Here is a 21987-nt window from a genome sequence, read left to right as displayed (position 1 = left end):
ACATTCAATCAAAAGCTTATATTTAGTTTCTGCTTATCATTTGCAGGAGAGTACCAAAAGGCTGAAATCTGAGGCATGGCTAAGGTTTATTGACTTTAAACTTTATCATAAGGTGATATGGGTGGGCTTCTTCTGTTCAGGGAAGTCTCATTAATTAACATCATTATTTCTTTTGAGGCAAGTCAGATTCTTCAAGAAATATGCAAAAGGGAGGCCATTGTGGAAATGTGTGATCTTCCCCAGAGGTGTGGGGTAAGGGAGGCCATTGTGGAAATGTGTGATCTTCCCCTGGGGTGTGGGGTGAGGGAGGCCATTGTGGAAATGTGTGATCTTCCCCTGGGGTGTGGGGTGAGGGAGGCCATTGTGGAAATGTGTGATCTTCCCCAGAGGTGTGGGGTGAGGGAGGCCATTGTGAAAATGTGTGATCTTCCCCTGGGGTGTGGGGTGAGGGAGGCCATTGTGGAAATGTGTGATCTTCCCCAGAGGTGTGGGGTAAGGGAGGCCATTGTGGAAATGTGTGATCTTCCCCAGAGGTGTGGGGTGAGGGAGGCCATTGTGAAAATGTGTGATCTTCCCCTGGGGTGTGGGGTGAGGGAGGCCATTGTGGAGTAAAGCTCAAACTGAGTATGTGATTTGTTGAGGACAGGGGTGAAAGTGTTTTCCTAATTGACTGATAGTTTTTAGAATTTAGTAATTAGTTATTTACTACCCTTACTTATTCTTGCTGTGCTTATCATATCATCTGTCTGACATTTCCCCAGTACAAAGTACCCCTGTTATTCTCTCCAAAGAATATAAGTCTCCACATTTCTGTTGGACTAGGAGTGGAGGAGGGATGGTGATCCAGTGACACTATTGCTCTAAGTTTGTCTTTAGTTTTCTCTTCAGTTCTTCTTATTTCAGCCTCACTATTTAAATGGCCATGTCCAGATTCTGTCTCCTTCAGTAATTCAGTAATGTAAGTCAAGTTCCATTTTATCTTACATCATTGAGTCTTGGTGTTCAGCTGTCTTGAATCTTCTAAGTCAGTGTTCATGCATTCTTTTTACCTTTGAGTCTAGGTAGCCCTTTGGCTTATTCCTTCTGAATCTGCAGAATTATATCATGAAAGTAATAAAGAACATTTTGTTGTAGTTTTAATGGAATTTCGAGAAGAATTAAAAGGCTACTCAATTGGCTGTTTATCTTGAAAAGCATCCATTTGTTCCTTAAAAAAAAAAACACCTATTGTGTATGTGTGTACCCAAGTGTATGTATATGTACACGACATACATGCAAGTTCCCACAGAGGCCAAAAAAGGGTATCTTATCCCCTTGAACCATCTCAGAAAAGTTATGATTGCCAGATGTGGGTGTTGGGAACCAAATTCAGGTCTTCTGCAAGAGTAGCAAGTTGTCTCTAACTCTGAGTCATTCCTTCAGCTCCCTTTGTTTAAAAGATGAGTCATGAAATTCTGAAATATGATTTGCACAATGTTACATTTACCATTATCTATTTGCATTGTAACAGCCACCTCAAAACTTAGTTATTAAAACAATGTCAATTATTATTTAATTCATAAATGTGTAATTTGGAAAGGGATCTTTTTTCTCCTGAGAATCATCTGAATTTGCTTGAAAAATGAGGGACCTAGGGTCACCTGAAGGCTTGCTGAACATTAATGTACCTGGAATCTTGGACTGTAGATTGGACTTGGACTAGGTACCTACATGTGGCCTTTTTAAGAGGCTTCCTAGCTTCTGTACAGCATGGTAACTGAATTATAAGACTGACTATCCCCAAAGAGAAAGCCAAACAAAACTTGTATGTCCTTTTACTGTCAAGTCTTATACTACATTTTATTGACAGGAATTCATCAAGATGCCCATATTCAAAGGGATAGCAACTAGATTCCATCTTTTTTATTTTAATTTTTAAATTTTATTTATTTTACACCTTGGCTTCAGTTTCCCCTGTCTCCTCTCCTCCAAGTCCCTCCCCTGACCCCCTACCCCCTCAATCTTCTCCTTGATGGGAGATGGCACTCTGTAAATATGTTTCTCTTATTGGTTAATGAATAAAACACTGTTGGCCAATAGGAAGGCAAGATAGGCAGAACTAGGAGGCAAGGAAGATTCTGGGAGATGTAGGAGAGGAGTTAAGATGTAAGGACTTGAAAGAAGTCCGACCCTCTCTCCAGTAAGACAAAACCATGTGGAAACACTTAGATTAATAGAAATGGCTTAATATTTAAGACAGAGGTAGCCAATAAGAAATGCTAGTAACAGGCCAACAGCTTCATATCTAATACAGCATCTCTGTGTGTTTTTTGGGACTGACATGGCTCTGGGACCAGGCTAGCGGGAAAACTGCCCGTAATATCTCCTCATCCATTTCTATTCAAAAAAAGGTAGGCCTCCTATGGATATCAACAAAACATGGCATCTCAAGTTGAAGTAAGACTAAGCACCTCCCTGTTAGAAGCAAGAGGGTTTAGCCCACCTCATTTTTAGGCTCTGCTCTCCCAGGCGTGTGCCACTAGAACAGAAAACAGATAGTTACAATATAAAGAACCTTGAAGTGCTGGTACCTTTTTTTTTTAATTTTATTATTTTTTTTATTTTATTTTACATGTCGATCCCAATTCCTTCTCCCTCCCTCCCAAAGTGCTGGTATCTTAAGTAAAAGATGAGCTACTCCCAGTCAAGCAGTCCATTCAGTAACATTGGCCTTCCAAGTTCTCTGAAACATTAGGAATGACTGACCATTTCATTCATTTTATGTCAGAGCTGAGGTTCCAAGAGCTTCAGTGACTATCTGAGGTTAACAGTAACTCAGGAAGCAATAGATAGATCCAGCTCATTGTTTTCAAGGTTTGTGCTTTTCCATTACTTACGAAACTTGGAGCATAAAATTTTGCTGTTCTGTATTAAAAGCAGCAACTCTTTGTAGGCCATTACTTCCCTGTCAGCAGCACATAGACCCAGGTTCTGTCTCTTGAACACACAATCTACATAGACACCCTTGTTTATCTCAGAGCTACTTTTGCTATATCTCATGGCTATGCAAGAACAGTCTTTATATGGCAATAAAAATATCAGTTTTGATTACTTGATTACTGCAGTTGTTGAAAGCTACATACACCATTTTCAACCAGAGTCAACCAACAGAAATAGTGACATGACAAAATTTTGCTGATAATCTCATACCTTTATATAAAACTGTATTACAATCCACACACATTTTAATATACCACCAGACCTCACCATGATTGTGTTCTTCTTACATTAGCTCTAAGTGTTTTACTTATTGTTTCTAAGCAACCAAGTAAAATTGGCATCAGTTTATTAAAAGGAAGGAAAATAATTACTGCTTATCAATTTAGCACAGAGTGTTCCCAAGTAAGTATTGACTGAATGAAACCTAAATGGCAGATTTTTGCAAATGCAATTTTGCTTTTTTATTGTGTTGCAATAGCTTCCTATATTGCAGAGTTGCATACGTCAGGACAGAGATTTTCCAGTTCTATTTATGATATCAATAGGAGGTTTAATTAATCACCATAGTTATTGGTTTTCTCTTTTGAATTAAATTTTAATAAACCATCTGTGGGTAAAGGCAGAAAGCCTATCTCTAGAAACAATGCCTTGATATTTGGGACATAGGAGCAGCTGTGAGCTGTTATTTTTCTTTCCTTAATAGCTGAATGTCACATCCTGTAATTTGGCTTTCACACAGGATTCAGCCCCTTTCAAACTTGTATTTCATTAACTTATATGTTAACATTTTGCAGTTTTGTGGGTTTTTTTTTTTTTTTTTTTTTTTTTTAGTCGAGTTACCTTTGAAACTAAAAAAATAGAACCAATAGAAGCTCTGACAGCTTCACAGGACAATCTTCCTGGTCTTAGCATTACTAGTTCTCTTATATAAGACTACCCCCTCTCTTGGGCTCTGCCAAAATCAAGTCCTCTTACTAACTTGATTTCATTGCTCTTTTACCTCAGCATGGTATTAATAAAAACGAGTGGGTATAAAAAAAAATACATCCATATAGGCTTAGTTTGTGAATAAGTTAATTTACATTTGAATGAGTCTGTTTGTGTTTAATAGTGGGTGTTTATAGCCAGGTTGGGAAAAGTATGTGGGAAGGGATAGGGTAGGATAAGCCTAGTAAAGAATGAGAAAAACTAGAAGCGCCATAAAAATATCATTGTAACAAGACTGGGTTTATTTCTTTTCTGCTAAAATGCCCCCCTCCTGTTAATAAAAAATTCTAAATATAAGAAGTCATTATGGAAATATTTCATTTTACTTGCTAATAAATCAAACTTTCATCAAATCTTTTTTTACATTACAAATTGCTAGATCTAATATTTACATATTTAGTAAGAAGTTCAAAATAATTATGGAAACAAATAAATGTAATAATCTATTGTATGTTGTCAGCATCACTTTCTTCTCACTTCACATCATTGAATAGTACATCACAGTGTAATTCCTAGACCACTGAATAGTACATCACAGTGTAATTCCTAGACCACTGAATAGTACATCACAGTGTAATTCCTAGACCACTGAATAGTACATCACAGTGTAATTCCTAGACAAGTAGCATCAGCATCACCTGAGAGCGTGTTAGAAATCAAACGCTTATGTCCTATCCCAGCCTGCTTCATTGCAGATTCTAAGGAGGGCTCAGCCATCAGGGTTTCACGCTTGAAAGCCATACTCTCTAAAGTATGAAAAGATGGAAACTCTATCTTCTAATATGAAAATTTATTCTAAAACAGACTATCTTAGTTATCTTTTTATAACTAGGATGGAATAACCTGAGAAAAGCAATTTGAAGAGAGGAAAGATTCATTTTGAATCACTGGGTCAGTCTCTTGTCAGACATGGGACAAAGATGGAGAAATAGAATTGCTCACCTCAGGGAAGCTAGAGGGTGAAAGACAGAGAGTGAGCCTGGGGATAAGATACACTCCTTTGAAGGCACACACTTCCAGGAAGTCCCGGTGGGGTTTGAATGAGAATGGCCCCCATAGGCTTATAGATTTGAATGTTTGGTCACCAGGGAGAGGTACAATTTAAAAGGATTAGGAGGCATGGCCTTGTTTAAGGAAGTGTGTCACTAGAGGTGGACTCTGAGGTCTCAAAAGTCCAAAAGCTAGGCCTAGTGGCTCTCTCTTCCTGATGCCTGCAAATTCAAACGTAGAACTTTAGCTACTCCTCCAGCACTATGTCTACCTGCATATTACCATGCTCCCCACCATTATAGTGAACAAACTCTGAAACTGTTTGCAAGCTCCAATTAAATGCTTTCCTTTGTAAGAGTTCCCTGGTCATTTGTCTCTTTACAACCATAGAACAATGACTAAAAGAGTAGCCTTCTTGCTGTAGTTAGGCCTTACCTCCTAATAGTCCATTCGACTCAAATCTCATCAGTAAATTAATTCATTGATGGCATCAGCACCCTAATGGTCATTTACTGATTACTGAACATTGTTCTTAGGATTTACATATCCTTCAGTGAAGAAAAATACATTAGAAGAGATTTAGATTGCAAGTTTGTTAATTATAAAGATATAAAGTACTAAAAGGAAAAGTAGATAAAATCAGCTAATGCAATTATGAGAGAATTTTGTGTTTTCAAAAATAAAAATTAAAGGCCAAGTTCCAGATTATGTGATTATAGTAGCAGAAACAGCACAGCTTTTTGGTGTCCCTAAATCATTACATAAAACATAGGTTAACTATGTATTAGTGTTTGAAATCATGAACATAATTTACAATAAAATTAACTGATAAGATGCCCCTTAAACCCCCGAAGATAAGCAGAACAAATGACCAAAAATGTTAGTTCTCCCTGGTATTAGCTGCTGAGCAGAATATATCAGGAGCAAATTTGGTGGACCTTGGAATAAGTGAGTTTCAAAATAATAGGAGATCTCAGAAAGCAAGCTTCCATTTGTTTAGATTTTACACAGAAACAGCAAATGACAGAGATGCACTTGGTTCTGAGAGCTCAAAAATAACATTTGCAGGTAAAAATTAGCAACACAAAGGATCATGATCAAATTTTGTAATTTTCAATTACAAATTTTTATTATAACAAGGAACTAAGGAATGACCATGAAGGCACATGAGAAATGCATGTTCACAATAAGTAAGGTCTTAAATATATGTAACTGCTTCAAGAAGACAATAGAACACTTGAAAGAACAAACATGGGTCAAGACAAAAGTCAAAAATAAGGGAACAGGGGTATAAGGTCTTATTATGGACACTGATAAGAACATACTAAGACTTAAAAATTATAGAGGACATGTATAAGTGATTTGCATGTTTCTAAGAAGTTAATAAGTATTAATAATATTAAATTTCACTGAAATACTCCTTGAAAGACACCTTTAAAAAGGAAGAAGAGAAAAAGAACTAGATACTTCATTGATAAATGGCTTTGGGGAGAAATGGAAGTAGATAGTAAACTGTTTATGTAAGATATAGTCATATAGCTCTGAAGACATGGTCTAATGGCTGTTGGAAGTGAAATGCCTGGGAAGTGCCATTCACTGAAATGGGGTTTTGTTATATGATCCCAAAATGAACACATTGTAAAATACTGTTTTTTGTCCATGTTGGATTACTCTTAATATTTGCTAATCTGTAAAAGTTTTGATTCATTGCATTATATTCTCTTTCACTTCACAGTGAGAGACCTACCACCAATTTGTCTTGATGTTAGACAAAAACAGCGTATGTCTATGGATGCATTACCATCTGAAGTGAAGGTCCCAGCCCTTCCAGAACCTACCCTTCCTAGTCAACCCAAAAGTGTGAAAGACTTTGAGTAAGTTCCAACGCACTCTTTTGTGTAGACTGATAGTGATCTGCATGTCAGTACTTTACATAGCTTAACATCTTTACCTGAAAAATTGGCTGAACTTGTAGATTGTTATAAGATACCAGACAAAAGTGAAGACACAAAAACTTATCTCAAGTTGAAGCTATAAATAAATGTGTGAATAATGGATAGTAGATATGTTGTAAGAAAAGAAAGCAAGCACTAAGAGGATCTTAAGTCAGTATTGGCCCAAATGGGTGGCAATAAGAGAGTGAATTCTACCATTAAAACACAAACACACACACACACACACACACACACACAATTCATCTACTGTGTAACCATACTATAAAAGTGGTATCACCACTCAGAAAATCAAAATCCATAATTTGAAATGCAAAGGCAAGAATAAGTAGAGAGACTCAAGCTGTAAATTACAAACGCTCCAGAAGCTGGACTGTGAAGGGAAAGGGATGACTGAGTAAAGGCATATGCCAATGGTGAATTGTTCTAGCTGGACATGATGGTACATGTCAATAAATCTAGCACTCAGAAGCCTGAGGCAGGAGCACCCCAAATCTTAGACCAATGTGGACTACAGAACAAGACTCTCTTGAGGGAAAAAAATAGGTAAATGAAAAAAGTTAAAGCTGAATTAATATTTTAAAATAATTAAGAACTGTATACTTATATGCTATTTTATATCAGCTGTAACAAATTTATATTGTTGTCATTATTTAAAATTATATGACATTCATTTTTAAAAAGAAATGCTGTTTTAGCTGAATGCTGTTTCATTGCACTTATGATTAATACATGGTTTTGTTTGTTTTGCTGTTTTTTAGGGAAGATTTAGAAAAAGCTGAGTCAACAGGAAATTGGAAAACAATACACACTTTTTATATAACAGCATTTGATTCCTTCCCAGAATTAAATGCTGCATTTAAGGTAATGAATAATATATGAATTCATTTATAATTTTAAATAAAAAACAAGACTCTATTTTATAGTTAGTATTGACTTAAACAGCATGTGTTCTTTAATTATATGTATTATCGTAGGTTTTTATTGCTGTGAGGAGACTCTTACAAAGAAAACAGTTTCAGTTCATCATAGTGGGGAGCATGGCAGCATGTGGGCAGGCATGGTGCTGGAGAAGTAGCCAAGTGTCCTACATCTTGCAGGCAACAGAAGTCAACTAACTGTCACACTGAGTGAAGCTTGAGAAAAAGACCTCAAAGTCCACCCTAAAGCAGTCTTTATAGAGCCAACTCGAAGACCGCTCCCAGGGTATGCTAAAAACCCACCAGTGCATCAAGCCTAGACTTTTCTGTCTGAGGAATGAACAAGGAAACATACACTTTGTGATGTTAACTTTCTCTTTTACTTCATCTTTTTAAAAAACCTCTCCATTTCCACACAGCAGCATGTCTGTCCATACAGCTCCAGATCACTCTCTCCACTTGTCATACTCTGCTTCCGCTTCCGCACTTTCAGCTACAGCTCCCTTTGAGCACACACCCCTCTCACATTTCTCTCCTACTGCTCCCTCTACACAAAGCTGGGCAGATGTGGGTCACGTTTTCAGGGTCACACAGCACTGCTGGAGTAAACAGGAAGAAACAGCCAAACTGATCACACAGTTTTTCTCAGGCTAGGGAGGTAGGTCATGCTGATCAGGCCTGGTGAGTAAAGTAAGCAGGTAGCTCTGAGCAGTCACAGTTGGTTCCCAGACAGAACGTAACATTGGAAGTCAGGACTTAAACAGTGAACAGTTAGTTGGCTGAACCTTTGGGTTGGGAGTACGTACAAAAAGTTGATTGCTGAGAAAGTTATAACTACTAAAGTTGCCTTGTGCCAGACCTTATATCAACAATAAATACCTGGGAAATTGTCCTGTGAGTTTGTCTCCAGGGGCAGCCAGTTTGCTTTGAATTTGTTCTGAAATCTAAAATTTGCTGTCTTTGTGACTGAGAATACTATTACTTTTCTATGTTAGTTTGAGTAATGAAAAATATTTTAGTATATTTCTATTCATCAGAATTATACAAGTTAAGCAGAAATCACCTTCCTGATTATCCATAGCTATATGTGTGGCCAGCAGATGAAATATTTTCATGAGATAAACATACAAGCAGTGGGAAAAATACCCATAGCTGACACGTGAGAGAAATAACAGACAGAAACAACCAGTCATTCACAATCAGTGACCTCATGGTCTTTGCCAAGTGGGGCTCCCCATCACAGAGTTATTCATCTGGTACGTTGACCTGTTGAATACTAATTGTCACCTGCTGTGTTCTCCCATGGCCTCCAGCACCACTCCCACAATGATACACTTTCAACAGAGTGTGTAGCCCAGATTAAAGGTGTGCCTCCCAGCCTCAAGGTCTGAATTAAAAGTGTGTGTCATTCCCTATGAGTTTATGAGGGCCAAATACATTCAAACTACCATGTGCATCAAAATATTATTTATTTCACTATTATTTATTTCTTTGAATTTTAAAAAACAAAACCTTCCTTATATACTCATTACATTTTAGGGACCATCACACAGCAAGATTAGTTGGGATTATTAAAAAACAAAGTATGGTTCGTATATTATTAAGAATAATTCATGAAATATCAAACATATTTAATTCTCTAATTGAATTTACAGAAAGATGCCACTGCTTCATTTGATACAATTGAGGACTCTGGGGTTAATGCTGATTTGGTGAATGCTGTATTTGATGCCTTACTTAACACTGTAAGTATTGTTTATGGACATATTCCTATAGTATAATTCTATGTCTGTTCTTTAAGGTTTTTTTTTTTAATTGTTTTGATTTTTAATTTATGTATGTTTTGTGAATGCATGCTGTTTGTGTAAGGGTGCTCACAGAAGCCAAAAGAGTACCCTGGACTGTAACTACAGGAAGTTTTAAGCTTCCGGTGAGTGCTGGAGACTGAGCTCGGGTCCTCTGGGAGAGGAACAAGTGTTCTTGACCACTGAGCCATCTCTTCAGCTCCTCCTCTCTTTTAAGTGTAGCCACTTTGTGGCAATTGTAGTAGAAATTCTAGTACAATTTTGTGGTAAATAGAGTTGGAATTTTCAAAAAATTGGGTCATTTGTTTTCTAATTAACTGAGAATGAAACAGAAAATACTTATGATTCCAGTGTGTATTTAGAAAGACTTTCTAAACTCATGTTCCACTTACTTAAGGGAAAGGAAATTACTTATGTGGTTCTCAAAATTTAGTTTTGAGTCACAGGAAGTGCTTAATAATACCATCTCAGACAGTAGATCTTGAGTAGAAATTAAGAATTTTCTTTATTTTGTTAATATTATTAATTATATACTTTTATTTTCAATGGTCAAACAAGCCTTGAAAAGTTGAAATAAATTCTACACAGCCATAGTGTATAATTCTTTTTGTATATTTTTGTCTCAATTTGTGAATATTTTGTTGAGTGTTTCACATCTGTGCTTAAGAGAGATATTGGTCTATACCAGTGGTTCTCAACCTTCCTAATACTGCAACCTTTTAATACAGTTCTTTAATACAGTATTGGAGATAGAAGTTTGTCAAAGGAGTCATGACCCATAGGTTGATAACAATTGGTCTATAGTTTTTGCTTGTTTGTTTGAAGTATTAGGGCAAAAACTTATTTGGCTATTCAATTCCAAAGCTCATCCTTGAAAACATATGTACACATAACATTATATGGACTGAGCAGTTTATACGTGTCTGTGTGTATGAGCGTGTGTTATTATACACATGTAACAATTAGTGAAAAAAGAAACCATGAATTTGAAAGTGAGTTAAGAGGGCTATAGAGGAGGGTTTGAAGTAAGGAAAAGGGAAATAATGTAATTACATTATAATATCAAAAGAAAAATGTAATTTTAAGAGAACATAACTTGGTTGCACTTGATAAATTACCAAGCATAACTTGTTAGGATTAAGTGTATCACAAATAGCCAGGTATAATTGTGCATACTTGTAATCCCAGCACTTAAGAATCTGAGGAAGAGCAAAAGTTCAAGACCAGCCTGGATTGCATACTGAAACCTTTGGCACAAAAAGTAAAGTATATTTGAATCTATGTGTACATATCCAAAATATATGCCAACCATTTTAAATTAATAAACACAATACTGTTGGACTTGGGTTCATGATTTTGTCCTCTCAAGGAAAGAAAAATTAAATTCTCTTTCAGTTACATGAAATTGTTGTTAGTCATCAAAGGATCAGCATATATATTTCTGCAGATTGTGCTCTGCTTATCCCACAGAGCAGCCTCATAATAATCTTTGTCATTAATGCTTCCTGGAATTCTCAAGTGTGAAATAGATTCTGCTCTTGGAAACATTCTACAGTCATTAACTCTGTTTATGATTATTCAAATACATCTGTAAGTAAAATTAATGTCAAAAAAATCACAAAATGTTCTAACCATTATTATTATTTTCTTTTGCCTCCAGCCTCAAGATATTCAAAAGTCAGTATTGAAGGGAATCATTAACAGCCTGTTACGAGAATGGAAAGGGTAATTATAACTTGTATTTAATCTGTATAGATGACTTAGATATCTATCTTGTGTATCCTTAATATATGTGAATATGTTTCACTCTTAGGAAAATATCTTAGATGAGCTTTAATATTGGCATGTATGAGAAAAGATCATAGAATACATGAAACAAAGCTGTTTAATTTGCTGAGATTTGTGATTTGTTATCAGTGAATAAGCATAAGGAAATGAATGAATCTTTCAAAGTTGTATGTAAATATTTTTGTGTACAGATATATTGCTATGCAGATATTGGATGAGTACTAATCAGTTCCCTTAGGCTTCTTGGTAGTAAATTTTCTCAAAAAATAAGTTACTAGCCTTAAAGAAAACTCCTGTTACTCAGAAGAAAACTCAGATAAGCACCTCAGGCCAAACTGAGCCTTGGCTCCTTCCTGAGCATGCCAACAGAAACATCATCAGGAAGATGATAAGAAGACAAGCTCATAGATACTTTCTGTTGCCTGTGCTAATAACCCATGTAAACATAAGTGACACTGCTAGTTTGATGAAGTCCAAGTGGAGTGGAAAAGACTGGAGACAAACGCAATAGATAAAAACCCAAATCCTAAGCATACACCAGTCACGCATCAGATTTTCTTCTTTTGCAAAACATTTTTTATTTAACTTTTTTCATTTTACATACTAGCCCCAGTTCCTCTCCCTTGCCTTCTCCCACCCCCTGCCTCATCCCCCATACCAATCCACTCCTTCAAGGGAGTAAGGCTTCTGTTGGGGAGTCTGTTGGGGAGTCTGGTATACCAAGTTGAGGCAGGACCAAGCCCCTCCCCCCTATATCAAGGTTGAACAAGGTATCCCACCATAGGGAATGGGCTCAAAAAATCTCATTCATGTACCCAGGATGAGTCCTGGTCCCACTGCCAGCCCCCCCCCCAGATCAACCCACATAATTATCACCCATATTTAAAGGGCTTAGTTTGGTCCCATGAAGGATTCCCAGCTGTCAGTCAGAGTCCATGAGCTCTCACTAGTTCATGTCAGCTGTCTCTGTGGTTTTCTCCATCGTGATCTTGACCTTCCCTTGCTGATATGATCCCTCCTCCCTCTCTTCAAGTAAGCTCCAGGACCTCAGCCCAATGCTTGTCTGTGGATCACTGCATCTGCTTCCATTAGTTACTGGATATAGGTTCTATGATGACAATTAGGGTAGTCACTAATCTGATTATAGGGGAAGGCCAGTTCAGGCACACTTTCCATTATTGCTAGGAGTCTTAGCTGGAGTCATCCTTGAGGATTTATGGGGGCTTCCCTAGCACCTGGTTTCTCCTTAACTCCATAATGACTCCCTCTATCAATATATCTCTTTCATTGTTCCCCCTCTCCATCCCTCGCCCAATTCAAGGTGAGCCCCTAATGTTCCCATCTCCTCCCTTCTACTCCCCTTCCCAGTTTGTCCAGGAGATCTTAATTATTTGCCTTTCCTGGGGCCCTCTGTGTGTGTCCTTCTTGGGGTCCTGCTTTTTACCTAGCATGTCTGGGGTTGTGGATCATAGCGTGGTTATCCTTTGCTTTACGTCTTATATCCACTTATAAATGAGTACATACTGTGTTCATTTTTCTGGCTCTGGGTTACCTCACTCAGGGTGGTTTTTTTCTAGTTCCATTCATTTGCCTGCAGGTTTCAAGATGTCATTGTTTTCTACCTCTAGGTAATACTCCATTGTGTAAATGTACCACATTTTCTTTATTCATTCTTCAGTTGAGGGGCATCTAGGTTGTTTCTGCGTTCTGGCTATTAACAAATAATGCTGCTATGAAAATAGTTGAACAAATATCTTTTGTGGTATGATTGTGAATCCTTTGGGTATGTGCCCAAGAGTGGTATTGCTGGGTCTTAAGGTAGATTGATTCCCAATTTTCTGAAAAACTTCCATACTAATTACCAAAATGGCTGTACAAGTTTGCACTCCCACCAGCAGTGGAGGAGTGTTCCCCTTATTCCACATCATCTCCAACATAAACTGTCCTCAGAGTTTTTGATCTTAGCCATTCGGACAAGTGTAAGATGGTATTTCAGAGTTGTTTTGAGTTGCATTTCCATGATGGTTAAGAATGTTGAGCAGTTCCTTAAATGTCTTTTGGCCATTTGAGTTTCTTCTGTTGAGAATTCTCTGTTTTGATCTGTACCTCATTTTTAAGTTATATTATTTGGTATTTTGGTGTTTAGTTTCTTGAGTTATTTAAATATTTTGGAAATCAGCCCTCTAAGATGTTGGATTGGTGAAGATCTTTGCCCATTTTGTAGGCTGCCATGTTGTCTTGTTGAACATGTTCTTTGCTTTACAGAAGCTTCTCAGTTTCATTTATTAATTGTTGTTCTTGGTGTCTGTGCTACTGGTGTTGTATTTAAGAAGTGGTCTACTGTGTCCATGTATTCAAGTCAACTTTCCACTTTCTCTTCTGTCAGGTTCAGTGTAACTGGATTTATGTGAAGGTTTTTTATCTATTTTGACTTGAGTTTTGTGCATGAGAATAGATATGGATATATTTGCATTCTTCTACATGTTGACATCCAGTTATACCACCACCATTTGTTGACAGTGCTTTCTTTTTTCCATTGTATACTTTTGGCATCTTTGTCAAAACTCAGGTGTTCATAGGCTTGTGGAATAACATCAAGATCCTCAATTTGATTTCATTTATCCATGTGTTTGTTTTTATGCCAATACCGAGTTGTTTTAATTACCATAGCTCTATAGTAAAGCTTAAAGTCAAGGATGGTGATGCCTCTAGAAGTTCCTTTATTGTACAGGATTGTTTTGGTTATCCTGGGTTTTTTGTTTTTCCATATGAATTTGAGTAATGTTCTTTTGAGGTTGGGATTTTGATGGGGATTGTATTGAATCTGTAGATCGCTTTTGATAAGATTGCTATTTTTACTCTGTTGATCTTGCCTATTTAAGAGCATGTGAGATATTTCCGTTTTCTGGTATCTTCTTCAATTTCTTTCTTTAAATACTTAAAGTTTTTGTCATACAGTCTTTCACCCATTTGGTTAGAATTACCCCAAGATATTTTATGTTATTTATGGCTGTGGTAAGGGGTGATGTTTCTCTGATTTCTTTTTCAGCCTATTTATCATCTGTATATAGGAGAGCTACTGATTTTTTTTTCTTAGTTAATCATGTATCCTGACACATAACTGAAGGTGTTTTTCAGCTATAGGAGTTCCCTGGTAGAGTTTTTGGGGTCATTTATGTAAACTATCATATCACCTGCAAGTAGTGAAAGTTTGACATCTTCCTTTCCAGTTTTTATCCCCTTGATCTCATTTTGTTGTCTTAATGCTCTAGCTAGAACTTCCAGTACTATATTGAATAGATATGGAGAGAATGGACGGCCTTGTCTTTTTCCTGATTTTAGTGGAATTACTTTGAGTTTCTCTCCATTTAGTTTGATGTTGGCAATTGACTTACTGTATATTGTCTTTATTATGTTTAGGTAGGTTCCTTATATCCCTAATCTCTCCAAGACTTTTATCATGAAGGGGTGTTGGATTTTGTCAAAAGTTTTTTCAGCATGTAGTGAGATAATCATGTGGGGTTTTTTTCTTTGAGTTATTTATATAATGGATTACCTTGACCAATTTTCCTATGTTTGTACCATCTCTGCATCTCTGGGATGAAGCCTACTTGATCATGGTGGATGATTTTTTGATGTGTTCTTGCATTCAGTTTGATACTATTTTATTGAGTATTTTTTTGCATCAATGTTCATCAGGGAGATTGATCTACAATTATCTTTTTAGTTTTGTCTTTGTGTGGTTTGGTTATCAGGGTAACTGTGGCCTCATAAAAAGAGTTTGGTGTGAAACAATTTGAGAAGTATTAGATCTTCTTTAAATTCTGGTGAATTCTGAGCTGAAAACATCTGACCCTGAGCTCTTTTTTTTTTTTTTTTTTTTTTTTTTTTTTTTGATAGAGAGATTTTTGATAACTGCTATTTTATTAGGGATTATAGGTCTAATTAAAATCTTTACCTGTTAGTGATTTATCTATCCAGAAAATTGTCCATTTCTTTTACATTTTCCAATGTTGTGGAGCTTTCAAAGTATGACCTAATGATTCTTTGGATTTCCTCAGTGACTATTTACTATATGGCCCTTTTCATTTCTGATTTTATTAATTTGGTTATTCTTTCTCTGTCTTTCAGTTAGTTTGAATAAGTGTTTGTCTATCTTGTCATTTTCTTGAAGAATCAACTCTTTATTTCATTGATTCTTTGTAATTTTTTTTTTGTTTCTATTTTATTGATTTCAGTCCTCGATTTTATTTTCTGGTGTCTACTCCTTCCTGGTGAGTTTGCTTCTTTTTGTTCTAGAACTTTCAAGTGTGCTATTACATCAATAGTGTGAGCTTTCTCCACATTCATTATGTAGGCATTTAGTGCTATGAACTTTCCTTGTAGTACTGCTTTCATAGTGTCCCATAAATTTGGGTATACTGTGCTTTCATTTTCATTGAATTCTAGGAACTCTTTAATTTCTTTATTTCTTCCTTGACCCATTGATGATTCAGTTGAGCATTGTTCAATTTCCATGATTTTGTAGGCTTTCTACAATTAGTGTTGTTGTTGAATTCTAACTTTAAGCCCATGGTGATCTTCTAAGATACAGGGGTTATTCCAATTTTTTTGTATCTGCTGAGGTTTGCTTTGCTACCATGTAAGTGGTCGATATGTTAAGTACATTCGAGTCATAACATCTGTTAGTTCCCTTGTTAAGTTTCTGTCTGGCTGACATGTTCATTGGTGAGTAGGATGTTGAAGTCTCCCACTATTAGTGTATAAGGATTAATGTGTGGTTTAAACTTCAGTAATGTTTCTTTTACAAATATGTGTGCCCTTGTATTTTGGAGCATAGATGTTCAGAATTGAGATTTAATCTTGTTGGATTTCTTCCTGTGGTAAATATGAAATGACATTCTCCATCTCTTTTGATTAATTTTAGTTTGATGTCTATTTTGTTAGATATTAGGGTAGTTACACCAGCTTGTTTCTTAGGTCCATTTGATTAGAAAATCTTTTTCTAACCCTTTACTCTGAGGTAATGTCTGTCTGTGATGTTGAGGTGTATATCTTGTATGCAGCAGAAGGATGGGTCCTGTTTTCATACACATCCTGTGTCTTGTTAGAGGCAAATTGAGTCCATTGATATTAAGAGATATTAATGACCAGTGATTGTTAATTCCTGGGTTTTTTTTTTTTTTTTTTTGGTGGTTGAGGTGGTGGTGATGGTAGTATTTGTGTATTGCCCTTCTTTGGGGTTTGCTGCTGTGAGGTTATCTATTGGCTGTGTTTTCCTGGGTGCAGCTAACTTCCTGGTGAAGGTGAAAATGTAATGATATCACTAAACCCAAGATAAATGATAAATGGGTGTTTATTAGGGAACAGTTACACAGCAAAATACAAAGAATGGCTGAACATTTCCCTGCCCTTCCTACCAGATCTGCTGACCCACCAGAAAAAGACCTGCTCAAATGAGACCATGCCCTATGCCTTATGCCTTATACTTCCCTCTTTCTACTTCTGCCACTGTTACAGGTTCGCAGACCTGTGTCCTAGGGTTGGACTTTTCCTTCTAGTACTTTCTGTAGGGCTGAATTTGTAGATGGGTATTATTTAAATCTTGTTTTGTTATGAAGTGTCTTGTTTTCTTCATCTATGGTTATTGGAAACTTTGCTGGGTGTAGTAGTCTGGGCTGTCATCAGTGGTCTCTTAGAGTTTGTAGAACATCTATCCCGAACCTTATGGCTTTCAGAGTTTTTATTGAGAAGTTGGGTGTGATTTTGATAGGTTTGCCTTTATATGTTACTTGTCCTTTTTCCTTTTAGCCCTTACTATTCTGTATGTTTAATGTTTTTATTATTATTATATGGTGAGGCACTTTTTTTGGTCCAGTCTATTCAGTTTTCTGTAAGCTTCTTATACCTTCATAGACATATCCTTCTTTGAGTTGGATAAGGTTTCTTCTATGATTTTATTGAATATGTTTTCCTGAGCTGTGCTTCTTCACCTTCTTCTATGCCTATTATTCTTAGTTTGATCTTTTCACAGTGTCTTATATTTCCTGGATATTTTGTGTTAAGGATTTGTTGGACTTAAGATTTTCTTTGGTTGATGATTCTGTTTCCTTTAGTTTATCTTCAACACCTGAGATTCTCTCTTCCATCTCTTGTATTCTGTTGGTTATGCTTGCTTCTGTAGTCCCTGTTCATTTACCCAGATTTTCTATTTCCAGTATCCCTTAGTTTGTGTTTTTATTGTCTCTGTTTCAGTTTTCAGGTCTTGAACTGTTTGAATTGTTTCCTTCATTTTCTTGGCTTTCCTTGCTTTTTTTTTTTTTTTTTAAGAGATTTGTTGATTCCTTACATTGCTTTGGTTTGTCTTTTCCTCTATTTCTTCCAATGTTTTGTTTGTCTTTTCTTCCATTTCTTTAAGGGGCTTTCTCATTTCCTGTTTGAGGGCCTCTATCATTGTTTTTAAGGTCATTCTCTTCTGCTTCATCTGTGTTGGGATATTCAGGCCTTGCTGGTGTAGAATCCCTAGACTCTGGTGGTGTCATGTAAGTCTTTCTGTTATTGACTGTGTTCTTATACTGTTGTCTTCCCATCTCTTCTTCAATGGGAACAGGTAGGGTCTCTCCCTCTCCTGGTGGGTGTGGGTCCAAGATAGGAATGGTGGCAGATGCTGGATGCTTTGTTCTGCCTCCAGGTCTCTCTGGGGAATTCAGTGGCAGGATAGGTCTGGAGGCCGCAGGTCAGGGGTCTCCAACAAGGAAAGATAGGCAGGAGGAGCCCTGTACTCATCTCTCTTGGTGGGTGTGGATCCAAGAAAGGAATGGAGACAGATGCTGGATGCTTTCTTTGTTCTGCCTCCAGGTCTCCCATGAAGTTATTTTTAAGGTTGTTTTCTTCTGCTTCATCTTCATTATGATGTTCATGTCCTGCTATTGTAGACCCACTAGTTTCTAGTGCTGCTATATTGCTCTTACTTAATGTTGCTGAATGTACTCTTATCCTGCTGGCTACCCATCTCTTCCTGTAGTAGGTGCAGGTGGGGCCTGTGGCTCTGGTGTAGGTGAGGCAAGTTGCTCAAGTAGTCACTAATGGTGGGGTTGGGCAGGGAGGATGCTGCTGCCTGGTCACTGGGGCTGTGGTGTGTGAGGGGATGGGGCACAAGGTGTGCCCTCAGGGGCTAGGGACAAGTGAATAGAGCTGTCTAGCCAAGATCACAGGCACTCGCCTCTTTCTCCAATTGTAAGTAGGGCCTGTGGCCCAGGTGGTTGCTGATGTAGCAGGTATGGTGGGGGTGGGTGGGGAAAGGTACTGCTGCCTGGTCACTGGGGGTGTGGTATGTGGGGGTGTGGCACAAGGGAGCTAGGTCCCAGAGAGCAGGGCTGTCCAGCTGGTAGTTCAGACACTCCCACTCATTAGCTTTTAATACCACCAAAAGCCTTAATATCTGAGTTCTGCCTTTAATCTGGGATCCAGTCAAGGATCTTGGATTATATATAATTTCATGTTCATGAATCATTTTGAAATCAGAAAGTTCCTTTTGTGCATCTGTAACAGTGTAATATCAACCTTGAATATGTGAGAAACACTGGTTAGATTTGAGACTAAAAATCTCCTTCAAAACTGATAATGTTAAAAACAAGATTAACACTGAAAAAAGTAAAATTCTTTTAGTTAGCAGCTAAATGTGAATTGGTTTATAGACATTTATTCCCCTTTTATTAAGCATAGATTCTTTTTTTCATACAGTATAATCTGAATACTGTTTCCCCTCCCACTACACCTCTCAGTCCCCCACCTCCTCTCCCATCCAGATCTACTCCCTTTCTGTCCGCCATTAGAAAAGAACAGGCTCCTAGGAGATAACAACAAAATAGAATTAGATAAAGCAAAAATCATCATATTGAAGGTGGACAGGCCAAGCCAATAGGAGAATAAAGAACCAAAGAGAAGGCACAAGAATCAGAGACCAAGTCCTTTACACATTCAGGACTCATCATAAAAGTACTGAACTGGAAGCTGTAGTGTGTATGCAGAGGTCTTGGTGCAGAAATGTGTAGGCCCTGTGATTGCTCTGAATTCAGTTCCTGAATTCTTATGATTCTTATGATCTCTGCTCAGTTGTTTTAGAGAACCTTGTTCTGGTGTCCTCCATCCCCTCTGTCTCCTCCACTCTTCCATAGAGTTCTCTGAACTCTGAAGGGAGGGATTTGATGAAGATAATTTATTTAGAGCTGTGTTCCAAGGTCTCTCTCGCTTTGTGTAGTGTCTGGATGTAGGTCTCTGTTTATTCCCATCTGCTGCAGGAGTGATGACTGGTGATGACTGAATAAGGCACCAACCTATGTGTATAGCAGAATATCATTAGGAATAATTTTATTGTTCTTTTTTTTTTAAGACAAGTAGTGTTTGGTTTTACCCTAGGTCTCTGGACTATCTAGTCTGGTTCTTGGTTGCCCATCCAGTGTCAGGAATGGATTCCATCTCATGTAGTGGTCCTTAAATCAAACACGACATCATTTGGTTACTTCCACAAGATTTGGGTCACCATTGTCTTAACATATTTTGTAGGCAAGACAGAGTGTATATTAAAGGGTTTGTAATTGAGTTGGTGTTTTTGTTTTTCTTTTGGTAGCCTACAGAGTACCTTCCTGTGTCACAGGTACTAGAACATGGAGATAAACGTTTAAGTAGGCACCAGTTTGACCTTTCTATGTTCAATTAATTGTTTAGATGTTGTTTTATTCATCAATGGGATCTTGCTATCAATTTGTGAAGAACATCTTATTGTCTTGGAAAAAGTTTGGGTTGTTTAGGAATTTCCATGGAACCTTTTCAGCCAACAATTCAATTAGACGAAACCCAGTCCTGGCACTGGAATCTTTGATGACAAGAGATGACTAGTAGCAGTTCCCTCTCCCTGATTATTTAGAGACTTCATTAGGATTACCTTCAGTATTATAGGAAGTTTCCACTCCATACCACCCCTCATATGCCCTTCCATTCTAGCTATCTCCACCCTATTCACTCTCTCAACCTCATTACCTCTCCCCCTTCCCACCTATCTTCCTGTTCTCATCCCCTACCCTCACTCCAATCCACTCATAAAATCTATTTTCCCCTCCAAGGGAAATCCACTGCCACCCCCATACTCCTTTCTTCTATACTTTCTGGGTCTACTGATTATAGCTTGGTTTGTTACGAGCACTTTCCCTGCCAGCCTGGTCCCGCCACTGCTTCAGCCCCAAAATAACACACGAGATACTACATTAATTATAAGCTGTTAGCCAGTGATTAGGTTTTCTTATTGGCTAGCTCTGTCTTAAATATTAACTCATTTCTTTCACTGTAAGTGTTTCTACATGGTCTTATCTTACTGAGAACACCAGACTCACACATCCTCTCCTCCTGAGATCACATCACAACTCCATCCTATGTTTCCCAGAAGGCTCACCTCTTCTAGTCCCACCTATCTTGGCCAACAGTGCTTTATTCAATGACCAATAAGAGACACATTATTTACAGAATGACATCTCCTATCATTGGTTGCCATTTATTTAATGGCTAATATTCAGATATGAGCTAATACAAATCATATTTATCTTTGTGGGTCTGGGTTACCTCACTTAGGATGATTTTTTTCCAGTTCTGTCTATCCATTAGCTTGCAAATTTCATAATGTCATTTTTAAAAATAGGTGGGAAATACTCCACTGTGTAACTGTTCCACATTTTCTTTATCCATTCTTCTTTTGAGGAACATTGAAGTTGTTTCCAGTTTCTGGCTATTATGAATAGAGCAGCAATGAACATGTTTGAGCAAGTGTTAGGATGTGATAGGATGAAGCATCCTTCGGGTATAAGCACAAGAGTGGGTAGCTGGGTCTTGAGGTAGATCAATTCCAATCTTTCTAAGGAACTGATTTCCTCAGTCATACTGATTTCCATAGTGGTTGTACAAGTTTGCACTCCCACCAGCAATGGAGGAGTGTTCTCCTTACTCCACACCCTCACCAGCATGAACTGTCACTTGCTTTATTAATATCAGCCATTCTGACAGGTGTAAGATGAAATCTCAAGTGAGTTTTGATTTGCATTTCCCTAATGGTTAAGGATACTGAACATTTCTTTTTAAGTATTTCTCAGCCACTTGAGTTCCCTCTATCAATAATTCTATTTAGATCTATACCCCATATTTTGAGTTGTATGTATGTATGTATGTATGTATGTATGTATGTATGTATGTATGTATAAATTTTCATGAACTCTTTCTGTATTTTGGATATTAGCCCTCTATAAAAAGTTGAGTTAGTAAAAATCTTTTCCCATTCTGTAGACTACCACTGTATATCAGTGACCTTGTCCTTTGCCTTATAAAAGCTTTTCAGTTTCATGAGATCCTATTTATTAATTGTTGATCTTAATGCCTGTGCCATCAGTGTTTTGTCCCAGAAGTCTTCTCTTACATCAGTGAGTTCAAGGCTATTCCCCACTTTCTATTCTGTTAGGTTCAGGCAAGCTTTATTAGATCATAAACAAAATACCACCATTAGGGATTTGTATATAAATGTTG

The 21987-nt window shown here is 37.4% G+C and overlaps 1 protein-coding gene across 2 annotated transcripts in view; it reads left to right on the top strand.

Moving 5' to 3' along the window:
• Positions 1-21987, top strand: part of Hectd2 (HECT domain E3 ubiquitin protein ligase 2) — a 69927-nt gene that overhangs the window by 21185 nt on the left and 26755 nt on the right. For both annotated transcript variants that reach the window (XM_051199594.1, XM_051199593.1), the window contains 4 exons: positions 6692-6830; positions 7670-7772; positions 9484-9573; positions 11294-11358. In XM_051199594.1, the coding sequence (XP_051055551.1) occupies positions 6692-6830; positions 7670-7772; positions 9484-9573; positions 11294-11358 (397 nt within the window). The remainder of the gene's footprint in view (positions 1-6691; positions 6831-7669; positions 7773-9483; positions 9574-11293; positions 11359-21987) is intronic.

This window comes from Phodopus roborovskii, unplaced genomic scaffold, assembly GCF_943737965.1.
Source record: "Phodopus roborovskii unplaced genomic scaffold, PHOROB, whole genome shotgun sequence".
NCBI classification, from domain to species: domain Eukaryota; kingdom Metazoa; phylum Chordata; class Mammalia; order Rodentia; family Cricetidae; genus Phodopus; species Phodopus roborovskii.
This window is presented reverse-complemented; position numbering and strand designations above follow the sequence as displayed.